Source organism: Amblyomma maculatum, chromosome 2, assembly GCF_055883805.1.
Source record: "Amblyomma maculatum isolate TAMU_Amacu chromosome 2, ASM5588380v1, whole genome shotgun sequence".
NCBI classification, from domain to species: Eukaryota; Metazoa; Arthropoda; class Arachnida; order Ixodida; family Ixodidae; genus Amblyomma; species Amblyomma maculatum.
This window is the reverse complement of record NC_139345.1, coordinates 211981900-211998432: the sequence shown is the minus strand read 5'-3', so window position 1 is coordinate 211998432 and position 16533 is coordinate 211981900. Positions and strand designations below refer to the sequence as shown.

Sequence of the window (16533 nt, the reverse complement as noted above, 5' to 3'; positions counted from 1 at the left end):
ACCAAGATATATGCAATGTTGGGATGCCACCAAAGCTGGTGGGGCAATATTGACCAATACATGCCAAGATATATTCAATGTTACCATGACAAGCATAATGGCAGGAAAATATTAACCAAGCTATGCCATGATATGTCCAATGCTGGTTAGCCATCACAGTCTATCAAACAATATTGACCACTAAAAGCCGATCTGTATACATTGCTGGCATGCCAGCATGACTGTCAGAACATTGACCAATGCATGACAATATATATTCAATGTTGACAAGACAGCCATATTGGCAGAACATTATTGCCCAACCTATGCCATGATATGTGCAATGCTGGTCAGCCATCAAGGCTCATTAGACAATATTGACCAGTAGAAACCAAGATATTACAATATTAGGAAGCCGGCAAAGTTGGTTGGACATTATTGACCACTGTGTGCCTAGATAAAATCAATGAGAAGCTGTTGTTATTGACGGTGAAGGTGCAGCGGTGGCGTAGCGGTAGAACATCCGCCTCGCATGCACGAGGACCGGGGTTCAAATCCCGGTGCCGCGCAATTCTCCACCGGATGAAAAAAAAAAAACAATCCGGGTGTCGATGGAATTGCATAAACAGGTTAGAGGTGCGACCTGATGCCGGTGAACACCTCCGGCAACGCACTCCCTCACCAGAACAAGAGTTGGCCACCCTGGTGCCGTAATTGGCCACAACCTCCTATGATAAGCTCCATAAAACCCCGGCCCTCAGTCACCAGCGGCTGCGGAACAACTGACCACGGCGGCGGTCAGACCTGCGACGCAGCAGGGGGTGCCAAGAACCGGGTTAAGTGGAGAAATATGGGAGAGGCCTTCGCCCTGCAGTGGGTATAATCAGGCTGATGATGATGATGATGTTATTGACCGAACAATATTTACCAGGTTATACCATGGTGTGGAAGATATTGGGAAACCATTGTAGCTGGTTGGCCAATAATGACCAGGTTGTCTCATTGTGTATACAATAATGGCAAGCTGTTGAATATGCATGGGCACTATTGACCGCGTTTAGCTGGTTGAATGCCAATAACGGATATGGGTGAAGTTCACTGGGCCAATAATGATTATGTTATAGCACGGCTGCACATTATTGGTAGCTCATTGGCACCATTGGGCCTCTTGTGGGCCAGTAATCCCCAATCAATCCCCAATATTGGGCCGATGGCTGGTGCTGCCTGGGTGGCGTTCCCAGTACGATCCGCCCATGCCCTGGCTCGACCACTTAACCGGTGGCAGAGAGGGGGGGAGCAGGATGAGTGCCAAATCTTACAGCGAAATCTACAATACTATCGACTGAGGCAGGTGCACGCTGCTGCGCTAGCCCGTATACCCTAAATTTCAGGCAGGCCGTCGCCTCGCCTTCAGACTGGGGCATTCCCACGCCCGCTCCATACCGGTGAGGCATATATGCTAGCTCCTAGGAGAAAGATCAGAATTCTGTATAAACTGTACGTGACTCGAGAGCGACCCTCGAACACACTGCCTACTTTCTCCTGGAAGGGGCATAAATCCGACGCCACAAGTATGGGAGACTGTGTTAATTGCGCTGCTCGGACCTATAGCTGGGCTCCAGCTAGCTGCCATCCGGATGGGACTCCGCCGGCCTTCGTCTGAGGCCACTATCCGTCCCAATTAATGTTGATTTCCACTGGTCGATCGGAGCTGGATGCACGAACCGACCTAAAGAGAGTGTCCTGAATTGCTCCAACGACCAGCGCAACCTATCTTGGTCGACCAGTGGAATTCGAAATCGTCATCCCGGAGCAAGAAAACGTGCTCCGCAGCGCCCAGTGAAAATCGTCATAGGGCCGGAGCTCCTTCATCTGCTGGTGTAAGTTAAAAGTTCTACTCTCGGCGATCTGCCTCTGCCGTCGGCTTCTGCCAGTAGCCGGAACTCAGGTCTAATGAAGAAAAGAACTCAGCCCCCTGCACGCAGTCGAGGGCACGTCGTCGTACGAAGGAGAGGGTGAATGATCCTTGTGTGTTACAGTCGGCGGTAGTCTATGCAGAATCGGAGGGAAGCGTCTTCGTTCTTTGCCAGGACAACCAGAGACGCCCAAGGGCTGTGCAACGGCTGGATTACGTTGCGCTGGAGCATATGTCGGTCATCTGTTCGTCAATGATGCAGCGCTCAGACGCGGCACGGACGCTGGCGCAAAGGGGCATGGGTTCCGGCATCAATACGGTGGGCAACGGTAGTTGTGCGGCCCAACGAAAGTTGCTGGCACTCGAACGAAGCCGAGAAACGTTCCGAGTAAAAAAAAAAAAAAATTGAGAGAGAGGAAACCACTGGAATCAATTGGAATCTTAATGGGTACCAATTGGACTCAATGTGTTCCAGGTAGAATTTTATTTCCAAATGTGACTTCCAGAAGACTTTCCATTGTGTTCTAATTGGAATTCCCATTCCATCTAGAACCCAATGGAAAGTCCATTTGGAAGTCACATTCCAAAAGAATAGTTCAGTTGGTTACATTTGGAATTCTAGCATTCCAATTGGTTCTAGTTGGATAGGCCAATTGGATCTGCTACTTGTGCAAACTCTATAGAGCACCATTTGTACATAACTATAGTATTAATAAGTTCATGTTCCAAATGAAAACTTAATTCGACGGATGTTTGCCGTTTGCATAGCCCTCGCATCCAATGGGCCTTACTTGTTGAGTCATCTGTATACGCTGGAAATAAAGTTTCACCACCACCACCACACATCTGGTTAATTTTCTGTGTCGCCTTCCCAACACTCCGTGTGCTTTGAGATTAAGCATTCTATGCTTCAACTGGCCTGTCTATGTCCTGCCCATGCCCATTTCTTCTTGATTTCCACTAGTATGCCAGCCAGTGAGTTGTTTCTCTGGCCCAATCTGCACGCTTCTTATCCCTCAACATTACCCCTACCATTTTTCGTTCCATAGCCCTCTGCATTGTTCTCAACTTAAGTAGAACCGTCTTCGTTAGCCTCCACGTTTTATCCCCATAGGTGAGTACTGGCAAGATGAAACTTGTATACTTTCCTCTGGAGAGATACCGGTAAAGTGCTAGTCATAATCTGCGAGTGCTTGCCATGTGTGCTCCATCCCAATCTTATTCTCCTTGTCATGTCCCTTTCATGGTCTGGATCTGCGGTTACTACCTGTCCTAAGTAGGCATATTTGCCTACTTCCAGTGCTTCACTACCTAATGTAAACTGCTGTTCCTTCCAGAGGCTGTTGAATGTCACCAGTCTTCTGCATATTGATTTTCATGCCTGCCTTCTGCTGTTCCTGTCTAGATCATCAATCATTCTTTGCAGTTTGTCATCAGCAAATCGCAGATTACTGAGGTATTCTCTATCTACTTTTATCCCTAACTGCTCCCATTCCAAGTTTCTGAACACTTCCTCTAAGCAAGCTGTGAATAGTACTGGGGAGATCGTGTCTCCTTGCCTAACACCTTTCTTTATAGTAATTTTGTTACTTTATTTATGCAGAACTATGGTTGCTGTGCAGCCACTTTTTATATCTTCCAGTACTTTCATGTACGGCTCGCCTACATACACCGATTCCGGAATGCCTGGATGACCGCCGAGGTTTCTACTGAGTCAAATGCCTTTTCGTAATCAATGAATGCTATGTATAAGGGCTGGTTATATTCCAAGCATTTTTCTATCACCTAGTTGATAGTATGGATATGATCGATAGTAAAGTACCCTTTCCGAAAACCTGCTCGATCTTTTGCTTGATTGCAGTCTAAGGTTGTCCTGATTCTATTAGTGATTACCTTCGTAAATACCTTGTACGTAACACACAGTAAGCTTTGTCTGCAATTTTTCAGGTCCTTAGCATCCCCTTTCTTATGAATTAAGATAATGTTTGCGTTCTCCCGTGGTTCCAGTACCATTGATGACACTAGGCACTGCGCATACAAGGTGGCTAGTTTTCCTGGCATGATATCCACCCTGTCCTTCAACAAATCTACTGTTACCTGATTCTCTCCAGCTGCTTTCCCCTTTTTCAGTCTCTCACACTTTCTTAACCTCGTCCTTAGTCACTGGCAGAACGTTCAACTGCTTTTCCCTACTGCCAATCTCATTACTGTCCTTACTTCGGCTACTGTAGAGATCTGTATAGAACTCCTCGGCTGCTTTGACTATCTTGTCGTGATGGCGTTGCCTGCCTTGTCCCTCAGCGCATACATTTGATTTTTGCCTATGCCCAATTTCTTCACTGCTTTAAGGCTTCCCTCGTTCTTAACAGCATGCTCAATTTTCTCCACGCTATACTTCCTTATATTGGCCACTTTGCACTTATTGATTAGCTTTGATATCTCTCCCTATTCTACCTGTTCTGTTTGATTGGAAGCTTTCATACTTTAGCGTTTCTTAAGCCTTTCGTCTCCTTAGACAGCTTACCAATATCTTGACTATCTTACCACCTACTTCTACAGCGCACTCAGTAATAATATCTCTGAAATTATTGTTCATTGCTTCTAGGCAAATATCTTCATCCTCGGTTTTCAATAATGCAGGTCCCTAAACTTTGAGCCCTTGCTGTCGCAGTTAGTGTCACTGACCTTGAAATCCTGCCAACGTGCAGTGTGCCGATAACATCTTCGCATGTGTATCTTTTGACGAAATCTCCTACGGGGGGTGATGCCTTCAGCGAAGTTGGGGAAGTGCCAAGATTGAGACGCTCTCAGCGGCTTCATCGCGGGTGCGGAGCAAGGCACTAATACTGCTACTGAGAGTTTTAGAAAAGTTTAATTTTGGACATTGAGAAACCACCTCAAGTTAATGGTTATTCTGAAGGCAGCAATAAAAGTCAACTCTGTGCCAACTGTTTCACTCGGGATCTTTTGAGGCCTGTTTAGGTTTTTCGGATAATACATTTTAATTTTGAATGCTATGAACAAGATTCCACTGTGAATGGTCATTATTGGCAATTTTCGTGAAATTGATGCAACACAGTGGTGGCACCGTGAACTCATCTAAGAAAGATAGACACCATATAGTTCACTCAGGTGTGACTGCTTCACGAGTGCATCAGGATGCTGTTGTCACTTTTCTCATAAAAATGTTATCTAAGCTGTTACATGGCTACTTGCATGCTACCAATGTAGAAGAGCCATTAGGTGTCGCCATTAATGCAGATAGAGCATGGGAACAACAAGTTTTCCTGTTGTAATACAACATTTGCCGGACCCTGAAAATGCTGTTCTTATCATTCACAAAGCCTAAATTTTCAATAAGGTAATTTGCCTAGACTATAAGGACCTAAGCACACATGAAGCACTATTTGTCAACCAGCACCACTGGATTTGTGAAACAAGAGAGTTTCAAGTATGAGCTTTTTGCACGTGGCTCCCTCTGAATGGCAGGGCAATTATGCCATGTATTATGGTGATACGGTGTCCTTTTTTATTCATGGACAGAGGGGTAAAAATAAGGATGATTTTGTTTGTTCCATTTCGTTCTCACTTTTTTTGCGCTCAGATAATGCCACATACCTTTGCTGCCACTGTGACGAGACAGTAAGACGGGCAAGTTGAAAAAAAATGAATAAGCTCAAACAAAAAGTATTGAATCACGCCTTTCATCACATCCACTGTTTGCAAACAGAGCCCATGTGCAGGAGGTAACTGACCAAAGAAATGGTGCGCAGAAAAGGTGACTTTGCAGTCCTTGCTTTACACCGATACGCATGATTAGAAATGTATATACAAATCAGAAGTAGCTTACAGTTATGAGCACAACACAGCACAATAAGTACCAATTTATACGCAAGCCGGAGCGGCTGCCAATGTTCCCTAGCTAGTTTTCTGTGAAGCAGCTTGCTTAATTGACAATCGCAGGGGTTTGCTCACCTGATCCTCTGGTCTTTTCATTCATCTTTACGTCAGTGACTTTAAATGTACGCCGACCGTCCACTTTCATGCCAGCCATTTTAATGCAACAGAAAGCCACTTCTTTTCTTCCTGGTAGCTTATTTATTCTTTGACATAGTCAAGCAAAGTTTGTTTGCATAAAACAAGGGCATTGCCATCAGCAAACAAGCACAAGCTAATCATGAAATTTCTAAAACATGCTATTGTGCCTAACCTAACCTAACCTTGGAGGGAGTCTTCCGTAACACCACTGTATTAGGTCAATCGCGCTATAGGTCACAAAGGTTGCCAAATGCTGACGAGTGAATTCTGGCAAAGAAAAACTGAGGGACAGAATACTGCAGCAGTGGCACAGGTGCATCACACAGTGCTTTCACCATCAGAGCCACATGAGAGAAGTCCCATCATGTACAGTTGACTCCAATAGAGACACTAACTCCAACAGAGTGTGATATTTAGTTTCTATCCACTATTGCTTAAAAAAGCTAGGAAGAACTAATGCACACAGGACACGACCCACCAGGCCTGACCTTGACTGCAGTGCACTATTTTAGGCCATACACGGCATACCTAATTAAAACAAGTTCCATGCAATGTGTCTTGTGCAGCAACACTAAACCGCGAGCCAGCAGCGGTTGAGTCACAGTCCACTGGGCACAACAAGGTATCTGCACATGAGGAGTGTGTATCTGTCCAAAGCCAGAAGGGCTGTCTGAAGCCACAGCTGACGTAGGGCTCACAAGCCTGCACATTGGTGGCAAAGGCCAATGCCATTGGCTCAGTCCATCACAGGGATTGAGTTCAGCGCTTCTTCTTTCCACCTGCAGCAGCAAAAGCGGCTTCCTGTTCAGCTCGGTACTCGTTGAGTAGCTGCTGCTGAACCTCAGGTAGTGCGGGGGAGTAGCGCGAGTACTCCATGCTGAACTCGCCCTTGCCCTGGGTCAGCGAGCGCAGCTCAGTTGAGTAGCCAAACATGCTGTTCAGCGGTACCTGCAAGGGGGGCACCACCAGAGTCACGGATACCAACCTTCCCCAGAAAGCCCTTTTCAGTGCCACATGCATGAGAGAGGTGGGGGGGGGGGGGGGGGGGGGGGGTCATAGGAACCAGGGTTAGACACGACCTTTGCTGCCACTGCCACAGTCAACACATATTGACAGGCTAGTTGGTGAAGCACCTTGTGAAGAACAGTGCCAACAAAATGCACTAGACAAGAAAAGCGATGAACACAGCACTGATCAACACCTGAAGGCTCTTCTTTTCCTTCTTCAATTAGAGGAATAATAATAAACACACGCAGAAAAAAAATATGACAGAAAGAAATCAAGAAGGAAAAAAAGGAGGAAAGGGGGAAAAAAAAAAGTGAATTGCAACCACAAAAAGCAAACTCAGTATAATTAGAGAGGATTAACAACCCCCCAAATGTGCAGCTCTTTTTGCAGTAGCAGTGCTATTCGTAATACTGTTTGCTTTAGCAATGTCTTCACCAAACTTTGTAATATTGTAATCATTTGTCTGCAACGTTTACAGCTTTACAAAGCTTGCTGATGACATAACGAATAGCGATAAGCTTTGTCGCCATATATTCTTCTCTGCCAAACCGCATGTCTAACAGCCCCCTGAGTTTGTGCCGGATAGGGGTACTTAGCAGAAGTGACTTGCTCAATTCTCCATTGAATAGCTTTTCCCAGTGAAAAATTGTGAGCAAGTAACAGACTTTCTGATGCATAATACTGAAGAACTTCTAGCCTTTTATGTTGATGTGAAGGATTTGTATCATTTGATTTTTTTTCAATTCCTTTCGAAGTCTGCTAACCAGCGTCATTGAATGCATAGAACATGGCGAGGTTGCCTTTCAAAACGCATCTGGAATCTCTGTGGGAAGGTTTTCACAGCTGCTTTCCCTGTAGCAACTGCAATCAATATTTACAGAGTAAAACTTGTCCATTCTCATAACAAAGAGGAAGGCATTTGCATAAGTTTGTGTAGTGGCACCATACTCAATAATATGTATTTTTCTTGCCAGATGTGACCGTTCTCTTAATGACTGCCTTCAGATAGCTGACGCTGTAAAATCTTTCAGATTTGTTGATGACTACCTTGTTTTTGTTAGGTCCACTAGAGTGCAATTTGAAGCTGAGGTTTCTAGTATCCTGTCCACTTTTTTTTTATACTCTCACCCCTCTCGAGATTACTCAAAAAACCTTTGTTCAAAGCCTCACCAAGTTTCTAGAACTTCGTCTGTACTTCAACCCTACATATGCTTGCTGGGCCTTTGAACATGGGGGCAATAAGCCTATCCTCCTGTATGGATTACGCCATTCTGAGCTCATAAAAACAGATATCGTAGAGTCCTGCAGCTCCTGAACGAAATCCTGCTGTCACAGAATGCAGCCCTGAAGGAGAGTATGGCAAGAGCAGCAAGACATGATGGTATGGAATCAGATGGGAGGAGCAAACGTCCTGCTGTGATTCCTATTTCTATAGGATTTCGCAACCCCGAAAAAAGTTTGGATAAAGTAAGCGTCGATGTGGTGTTTTCTGCGCCTGATCGTCTGCCAAGCTGTGAATGAGGAGAGGTGCGAGTGTACAACGCTTGTGATAAGGATATTGTTTATAGGCTTCCTTTGTCCTGCAGTGGACAGTATGTAGAACAGGCTGGATGCTGCATTAATAAAAGACTGGAGTTGGAGTTTATTTCTTTCTACAAGAAAGGGGAAGCGAAGGCAAAGCCTGATTGTGAACAAAGTGTCAAAAGTGTCAAAGAACAAAGTGTCAAAAGTGGTGTCTGGACACCTTGGAATTCACTGCAAGGATTGTGAGTGAACGAAGAAAGAAGAAAAACAGAGCATGCCGCTTTACATGAGAAAATAAATGGGGAGGATTGTTTGATCAACACTGAGGTGCTGGTAGAGTGAGGTGCTGGTAGAGCGATACAAGCAAGCTTTTTTTCCACATCCACTTTGCTGCTGCTGTCCGGTGTGACCAAGGAGGATATATACTCCTTGGGTGCGACTCGCCTAGCGTGTGCTAGCTCCACTGCTGAAGGTGTCTTGCGAATCAAGAATGTATCTTTTATGCGACCGGCTTCCCAGTAAAGCGGCCGAAAGTCCGACGTTTATTACAGCATTAACCCATTCCGAAGCACCGTCCGCTGCCGCTTCGGTGTGAAACCAGCTATAGGCCCAGTGACGTCTAGGGCAGGCGGGGAGCAGCGGCACAGTTCACGTCTCCTGGGGCGCCGCTGCCGTTGCCGAAAGCTGTGCGCTTGTGCAGGAATGCTCTTGGGACTCAAGTACAGCAGGCAGCCTTAATGTACACCAGGTTCAAATTGCACGAGTGCGGCGTCAATGAAACAAGTAAATAAATTGTGCGTCGTCTTTTCAGAGTCCGACCTGTGTGTCCATGCGCGGGCACAAAGTATATATCCAAGCATTGCGGTCTTCAGAAGTGAATAGGACTGGGCGTGTTGGTTAGACATCTTAAATCAAAGAGCATAGTGCAGGAACAGAAATGGGGACAACGACAAGACAGAACAAGCGCACTTTCAACAGAGATTGTAGAAAGTATCACATATATACACTTCGGCAGGGTTCATAGCCACCGGGAAGGAAAAAATTCAGGGGTTTTTAAGGACTTTCAAGGACCTAAAGAATTTTCAAGGACATGAAACAAGACTTTTTGAGATGATAGAAAAAGACCACAACATGCTTTACAGCAAGGAAGCACATCTTTTACTGCACACAAGCAAAAGTAGGCACATTTTTCACAATATAAATACCTAACCAGCTTCTTTTCTCAGACATATTGCACACACCCACAAAAAGAGGCCCATTCTCAAACAGTGGACTCGTGAGTTCCTGAAGCTTTCCTTTCAACTTGTCATCAATTTCTGCAAGCCCCAGAGTCTTTTCTTTTGCCATTTTTCTTAAACTGTCGGACTTCACAATGAAGGTGATGTCGCTTGTAGCTTCTGCCCGCTCAGCGTAGTTGTCAGTACAAGCTGTTAAATCGGCAATTGTTGCCTCCGGCCTCCTCCTCTTCATCTTCATTCCGTGTATTTCTTCTTCAATGTGGCTTCTCTTTGATGCCTTTGACTGCTCGATCGCTTCTTTTTTTTTTTATCCTCCAAGTAGGCTCGATAGCTGTCGTGTGCAGCCAAGACTGATCTACGCAACTCCTTTGTTATTACAGTAAAAGCTCGTTAATTCAAATTCCACGGGGCCGCCAGGCCAGTTCGAATTAACCAAAATTCGAACTAATGAAAGTGAGCAAAAATGAAGGCGTTTGATGCCCGGAGGGCACGAAAAACATTTATTTAGCAAAAAAGTCTGTTATCATCTTCTGCTTCTTCTCTCTGAGGGCTACCGTACTCACTCGGTCTTCTAGCATGCGAATGCGACGCAGGGAGTCTTCTTCCCCCTCTTCAAAGCTGAAGAAAAGGCGCGCGACATTCAGCGCTCCCATAACTTCTGCCGCGGATGGACGCACGGGCTCTTGCTCCTCGTCGTCGTCCTCGTCTTCTACCTCTTCTGGGACAGACTGCTCCCCAACAATTTCAGCGACAATGTCCTCATCACTTAGGGCACCGCACACTGCTGCATCGCTGTCTACTCCAACGTAATCATCAAAACTGACGTCCTGCAGCACAGCACGCACAGCCGCAGGCAGAGGCTCCGGACTCCCATCGTCGCCACTTTCTTTCATACTTCCGGCAGCAAAGCCACAGTGGTGGAAGCAGTTTGCAATTGTGGACGGCGTGACCTGCTCCCATGCACGCACCAACATGTGCATTGCTGTGAGCAATGTGATGGTGCTGGTCTTCTGGTTTCCAGTGCACAAAGTCATGCGCTCGATCATGTGGCGTCTATAGAAACATTTGATGTTTCTGATCACCCCCTGATCCATCGGCTGCAAGGCCGCAGTCGTGTTGGCGGGCAAAAAGACGAGCCTTGTGGCTTTCAGCTCGGCGTCGACTTTGTGTGCCGAGCAGTTATCCACAATGAGGAGAACTTGACGCTTCCCTAGCTCCATCCTCCGATCGAATTTCAAGAGCCATTTTTTAAACAATTCGCCCGTCATCCACGCCTTGCTGTTGGCGGAGTATTCCGTCGGCAGCGTCCTAATGTTCTTGAAACATCTAGGCTTATGTGCCTTGCCGACAACAAAAAGAGGGACCTTCTCCGTCCCGTTCATATTAGCGGCGACCAGAACAGTAATCCGCTCTTTGCTTCGCTTGCCGCCAGCGCAGCTGTCCCCTTTAAATGTTACTGTTCTGTCGGGCTGGAGCTTATAAAACAAAGCCGTCTCATCAGCATTGAATATATTATGTGCCGAGTAGCTTTCTAAGTACTGCTGCAGAGCACCGCTTCGCCAAGTGGCACAAGTTTCTGCATCCACTTCTTTGGCTTCTCCAGACAACACCCGGAAGACAAGATTATGTCTGTCTCTAAAGCGGTGAAACCATCCTTCGGAGGCGACAAAATCTTCCACATTCAAGCGCAGGGCGAAATCGGCCGTCTTCGCCATGATAATTGGGCCGCTCAGTGGAATGTCAGCGCTTCTCATTTCTTTCACCCACGTGATCACAGCGGTCTCAATTTCCGGATACTTGGCTAACCGAAGCCTTTTTCTGTTGCTGGCGAAATCTTCGGCTTCATAGGCATCCTCGATGGCCTTCCTATTTCGGACGTACGTCGACAACGTGCTTGGTGGAATCCCGTGCTTTTTCGCGATTTCTACTTTGCTGGCCTTCCGTTCATCCACCTCGCGTAAAATAGCCACTTTCTCCTTCACCGTCTTGGAACAGTATTTCCCACGCGAACACATCTCGCGGACACAAGCTCACAACAAGCGGCGTGCAAAACGAGGGCTCACGAAATGCAACACGAAACCGTGGTCGATAACACTAAAACGTCGTTCCTCGAAGGAGTCGCGGCAGGAAAGACTGTTTAGTACTTGTTCCAGCACCCTAGCGGCGCCCCGATGGTTGTGCCATCTATCGTTCTGCCGTGAAAGCTTCCAACGATGGTTTTTAACAGCGCCGCTTGGCGGCGCGCAGTTCGAATTATGGGTGGCGGCGCCAATTTTTGAGTGAATTAACGAGCTGTTACGCGCATAGACTTCTATGCACTGCGGACCGGACCACGATGACTATTTCGAATTATCCAAAATTTCGAATTAACGAGTTGTGAATTAACGAGCTTTCACTGTACTTTCCTGAAGCCTGTGAGGCACTCATCTGGCTTTGAGGTCATTTGGCGAGGGTCTAGCGAAGACAGGCTCCTAACTTGATGATATGTCAGCGGGCTCTTTTGCAGAATTTTCTTGGTAGTACTAATAAGGAACTGTTAGCATTCCATCCTGAAGGCAAATACGTCCTTTGCGCTCACCTTTGCGGCTTTGACCATTTCTTCAGCTGCATGCCCAATGTCAACTTTCTCTGAAGATACATGGTTATTTGGGTCTACATCCATTTTGAGCAAGCCGACAACTCCTGTAGAAGCTGACAGCACTGAGCACTTCATGAATCTTGTGAGAAGTTTCCTCACGAGACACTCCACATCTCTTTAAAAAGAACATCAGCGGTTGGTCCATTTGGTATTCCGTGAGGAATGGTTTCAGAATCATCGCGATGCCGAGAGCAAAGTTCAGTTTGGCCAACAGCAGTGGGTCCTGGCAAAATTCGCAGAGCTGTGTGAATGACGCACACTTAACCTTTTCACATCGCCCCACAGCGCAATGGCACGTTCGATCACAACATTTTCTACCCAGTGATGAGCAACAAAGTTGAGAAGAAATTTCATTTGGCCTGTCACAGTAGAGAAGTCTTCCCTTCGAGCTGGCACATCATGAAAAATGGCACTGAGGCTTGAAACAAGATTCTCTATGCCCTACTTGCTGGCAACAACACCCGCCCTGTAAGCATTATGCATTGTATGCAGTCCGCAAGTGCCACGGTCCAAACACTGAACTTGATGATTCTGCTGCAAGTATTCCTGCATTTCCCTAAAACACTTTAGGTTCACATTGGGGCCATCCATAGACAGCTGGACAGCTTTCGCCAGCGGTAAATCTGCCAAGGCAGCCAGAAGCTTCTCTTGAAGGTCTTCGGCAATCGAATGTCCCATGAACACCGACGTATAATACCTCGTGGTTACCCGCTCGGGCTGAGTACTTCAGTACCGCAAATGGATGTCCATCTGCTTTTTTTTTGCAGGCAGTCGTTCAAATACTCATCAAACAGAACTGTGTAGCCATCAGATTTCTGTAATTCACGTGGCACACTACGTATGCAGATTTCCTTTTACCGCAGGAAAATGACTTGGTGATTTCGCTATCCGGAAACATTTTCTTGAACAGTTCCCGTGTGTGGTGATGAGTTGTAGGAATAGTGTGATGTTACCATTTTCAGGGTCCACAGTATCTCTGCGTCGGTCACACACTCGTGCGCTTTGCACAGGCTGCTCACATCCAACGACGTTGATGGAGCTGGCTCGATGCGTTGCTCGCAAGCAATTGCTGTCACATAGTTCCGCATGGTACTATTCGCCGTAGTCACTTTCGTGTTCGCAATGTGTTTTGCGCTCTTCATATGGCTTTTGACGGCCGACTCACCCATTAATGACACATCGAAAGTTTTCCCGCATGCCTTGCACTTTGCCCGATGCTAGTTTGACGCATTCGGAGAAATCCACTCCCTATACGCAGCACTGTATAACCACGACTGCTGGAAAGTGCACTTCCCGGGCATATTGCAGCTACGAAGGACACAACAGCAACTATTCGCGCACCATGTTTTTTAAATCGAAGGTAGGCTTAGCTGCGGTCGCTGCCGCCACTGTAACCATGCTACTGCGTTGTGGCTACAGAAACAGATTGGATTGGATGCTTTGGTTGGCTCGAGTACGTAGTTGCCAGTCGTTCAAGAGGCATCCACTAAAAACCGGCTGAACGAAAGCCTATCGAAGAAATTCAAGGATATTTAAGGACTTCAAAATAATTAAGGGTTTCAAGGCCTTGAAAATGCTATTTTTTAATTCCAGGGTTTTCAAGGGTTTCACGGACCGCTACGAACCCTGTTCGGGATCAGCTACAGCCGCGTGCTACGCCAAAAATTCAAGCTCTTTGCTTGACAGTGCAACAGACGCCTTGCTGGCACATTTATCCCCTGCCCGAGCTATCTCCAGTGCTTCCATTATCTCCCTTGTCAGCTAGTTACGATCAAACAGGGGATGGCAAGGTGGTTCCGCATCACATCTTCTGCAGTGCGCAGCCAGATGGCCGTCTGTGGAAATGCTGCAACTTTTTTGTTGTGCTCCAGAAGATGCACATTTAAACATCTGCCAGTTTGGCCAACGTAGTGCTTTCAACATGAAAGTGAAATTTTATAAACAACCCCCTCCTGCAGGGCACGTAAGGGTCTCTGTGTTTAATCGGACACTCAGGTTTCCACGTTCGCATAAGGCAGGTTTTTCTGCACAAACTCAAAAGCTTTTTTGGTGCTGTAAACAGCTTGTCCTGTGTTGTCGTCCCCGTTTTCGTTCCTGCATTATGCTCTTTGATTTACCAGCATTGCACCTGAAAGACACGCCGACCACGAAATCGACGGCAAGTGAAGTAATTGTAACATATGCAGCAACGAAGACAGTGTGAAAAGCCATCGAGTCAAGCGAGCAGAAGCGCAGAGCTTTCCCTGGGGTAGGTGCCCAGTCGATACAGATAGGGCAGACACGGTGAGGTATCCTGTGTCGTCACTGATCTTTGCTCTGCTGACTCCACATCACAGTTGTTTTGATGAGGTCATGTTGTTTACCTATGCAGTACATGTTTTCCTTACAGAGATGTCACTGTCGATGGGTTTTGAAAAACGAAGTCTTTGCCTGGCTAGTATTTAAAATCAAATTAAAATATGTGCGTGGCAAAATGAGAGGTTGGGATTACTTGGGGAGCATCTCTGTATAACTAGGAAAGCAACCGTATTTCTTCTGACCCTTCAATAATTGGTGTGTATACTCCTTTAAGGAAAATAAATTGACCTGACCTTCTGAGTGAGGAAGAACAAAACCAGAGCTGTGTTTGTCGCTCGTCTTGTCTAGTGTGTTCGACCTGCTCAAGATTCTTCAGAGTGCTTAGGTGCTGAGCTCGGGGGGGGGGGGGGAACAGATAACAGGCTTCTAGCAGCAGGTTTATAGGAGAAAAAAATATACAACTTGTAGCACCAATTGCGGGATTAGTAGGAAACAAAAAACACTGCATTTCGTATCAAGATCTATGGTTGTGGAGGCAGCAAGTTCTTTCTCCTTATTCTCCATCTTTCTCCAACCTGGCAAAAAATATGTATCTTTGCATCCTTTCCTTCATTTCGCTTTCATCACTTAAAAAGCTGTAATGTGGCATCTTAGTAGTGAAAGTCCTTGTTTTACACTCTCCCCTTTCTGCTCCAATCTGGTGAAATAAAAATTCTGCCATGAGGCAATCTTGTGTTGTGAGACTCCTCGTGCTGCCACTTGCCTCAGCCACCAGGATGAACCAGTTCTCGCTCGAGTCGGTGGAAACAATGACCCCGTGCCGCTTGCTAATGGAGCTGAGCACCGAGCCTTGGAACTCCTGGGGCGCTGTCACCTCCACGCACATGATCGGCTCAAGAAGGTACCAGCTGCCATACTCGTACACTGCAACGCAGCACAGTTCACCATTTACAGCACTGTTCACACCAACCATTCCAAAGCAGGCAACAGCTCCAGCATAACGATGCTAGAGAGGCTGGAATCAAAACAGGTGGTGCACCTCGCGGTACTTATGAAAGCATTTTCACAGGACATAACTGCCAAAAGATTAAGATCATAAAGCCCACAGTGCAACAGGCAAGACATAGAGAAGGATGAAAATCACGAGACCACACTCGTTCTTCACCCTTAACTGTGGTTCTCCTATCGCGCTGTGTACTTTGTGACGATTCTGCACCAACTAGCCCATCAAAATGTCCCCACTAAAGGTTAACACCACTAGCAACTGTCTGTGACAAGCAGATCCCTCTTTTAGGGTAGCTTATCAGCAGGCCTTTGCGAAGTCATGAGTTACGATGCTTCAATGACAAGAAGAAGCATCTGAACAAAAACAAGAAATGGCAGTGCTTGGGCCACATAGCACGCACACTGTGGTTGTGCAGTTCACAAAACTGCAGAAACCAACAAAGCGAAACAGCTCCTACAAAAGATGTGGGAAGCTGCCTCACAACAGCGCGACTGCAAAAATGTCACAACACCATAGTTGAGAGTATGAAACAAATAAAATGTACTCAAAATCAAAAATTTGCTTTGCTGTGGTCATAGCATTGTCGGTACCATAAAAAGTGCTCTCGCACTTTCCAAGGCATAAAGAAGAAATGTCATACTCGTAGCAAATGGTATTCAATGAACCTCAAGATTTGGAAACAGCAGGGACAACTAAAACTGTGTCTACCTTGTTTATCTAGACGGCATATGGCACTGGCCCTACTGAAACAGTGAGTTGGAGTAGTTTGGCACAGTTTCACCCAATTTTCATCACAGCAGTTCAACTTGTCTGGCACCTTTCGTGCAAGGCTGCAAGGGTGACATCACTGTTGCTTAATATCACTGCTTAGAAGCAAGTGCCTCAAAAA

General features: G+C 46.3%; 1 protein-coding gene and 1 pseudogene across 2 annotated transcripts in view; both read right to left on the bottom strand.

The window, feature by feature from the left end:
* Window positions 1-5582: 5582 nt before the first annotated feature.
* mEFG1 (mitochondrial translation elongation factor G 1) overlaps window positions 5583-16533 on the bottom strand; it is a 138268-nt gene continuing 127317 nt past the window's right edge. For both annotated transcript variants that reach the window (XM_084595693.1, XM_084595692.1), the window contains 2 exons: window positions 15402-15562; window positions 5583-6880 (listed from right to left, as the gene is read on the bottom strand). In XM_084595693.1, the coding sequence (XP_084451819.1) occupies window positions 6692-6880; window positions 15402-15562 (350 nt within the window). In that variant the 3' untranslated portion in view covers window positions 5583-6691. The remainder of the gene's footprint in view (window positions 6881-15401; window positions 15563-16533) is intronic.
* On the bottom strand, window positions 12109-13641 carry LOC146201231 (uncharacterized; annotated as a pseudogene).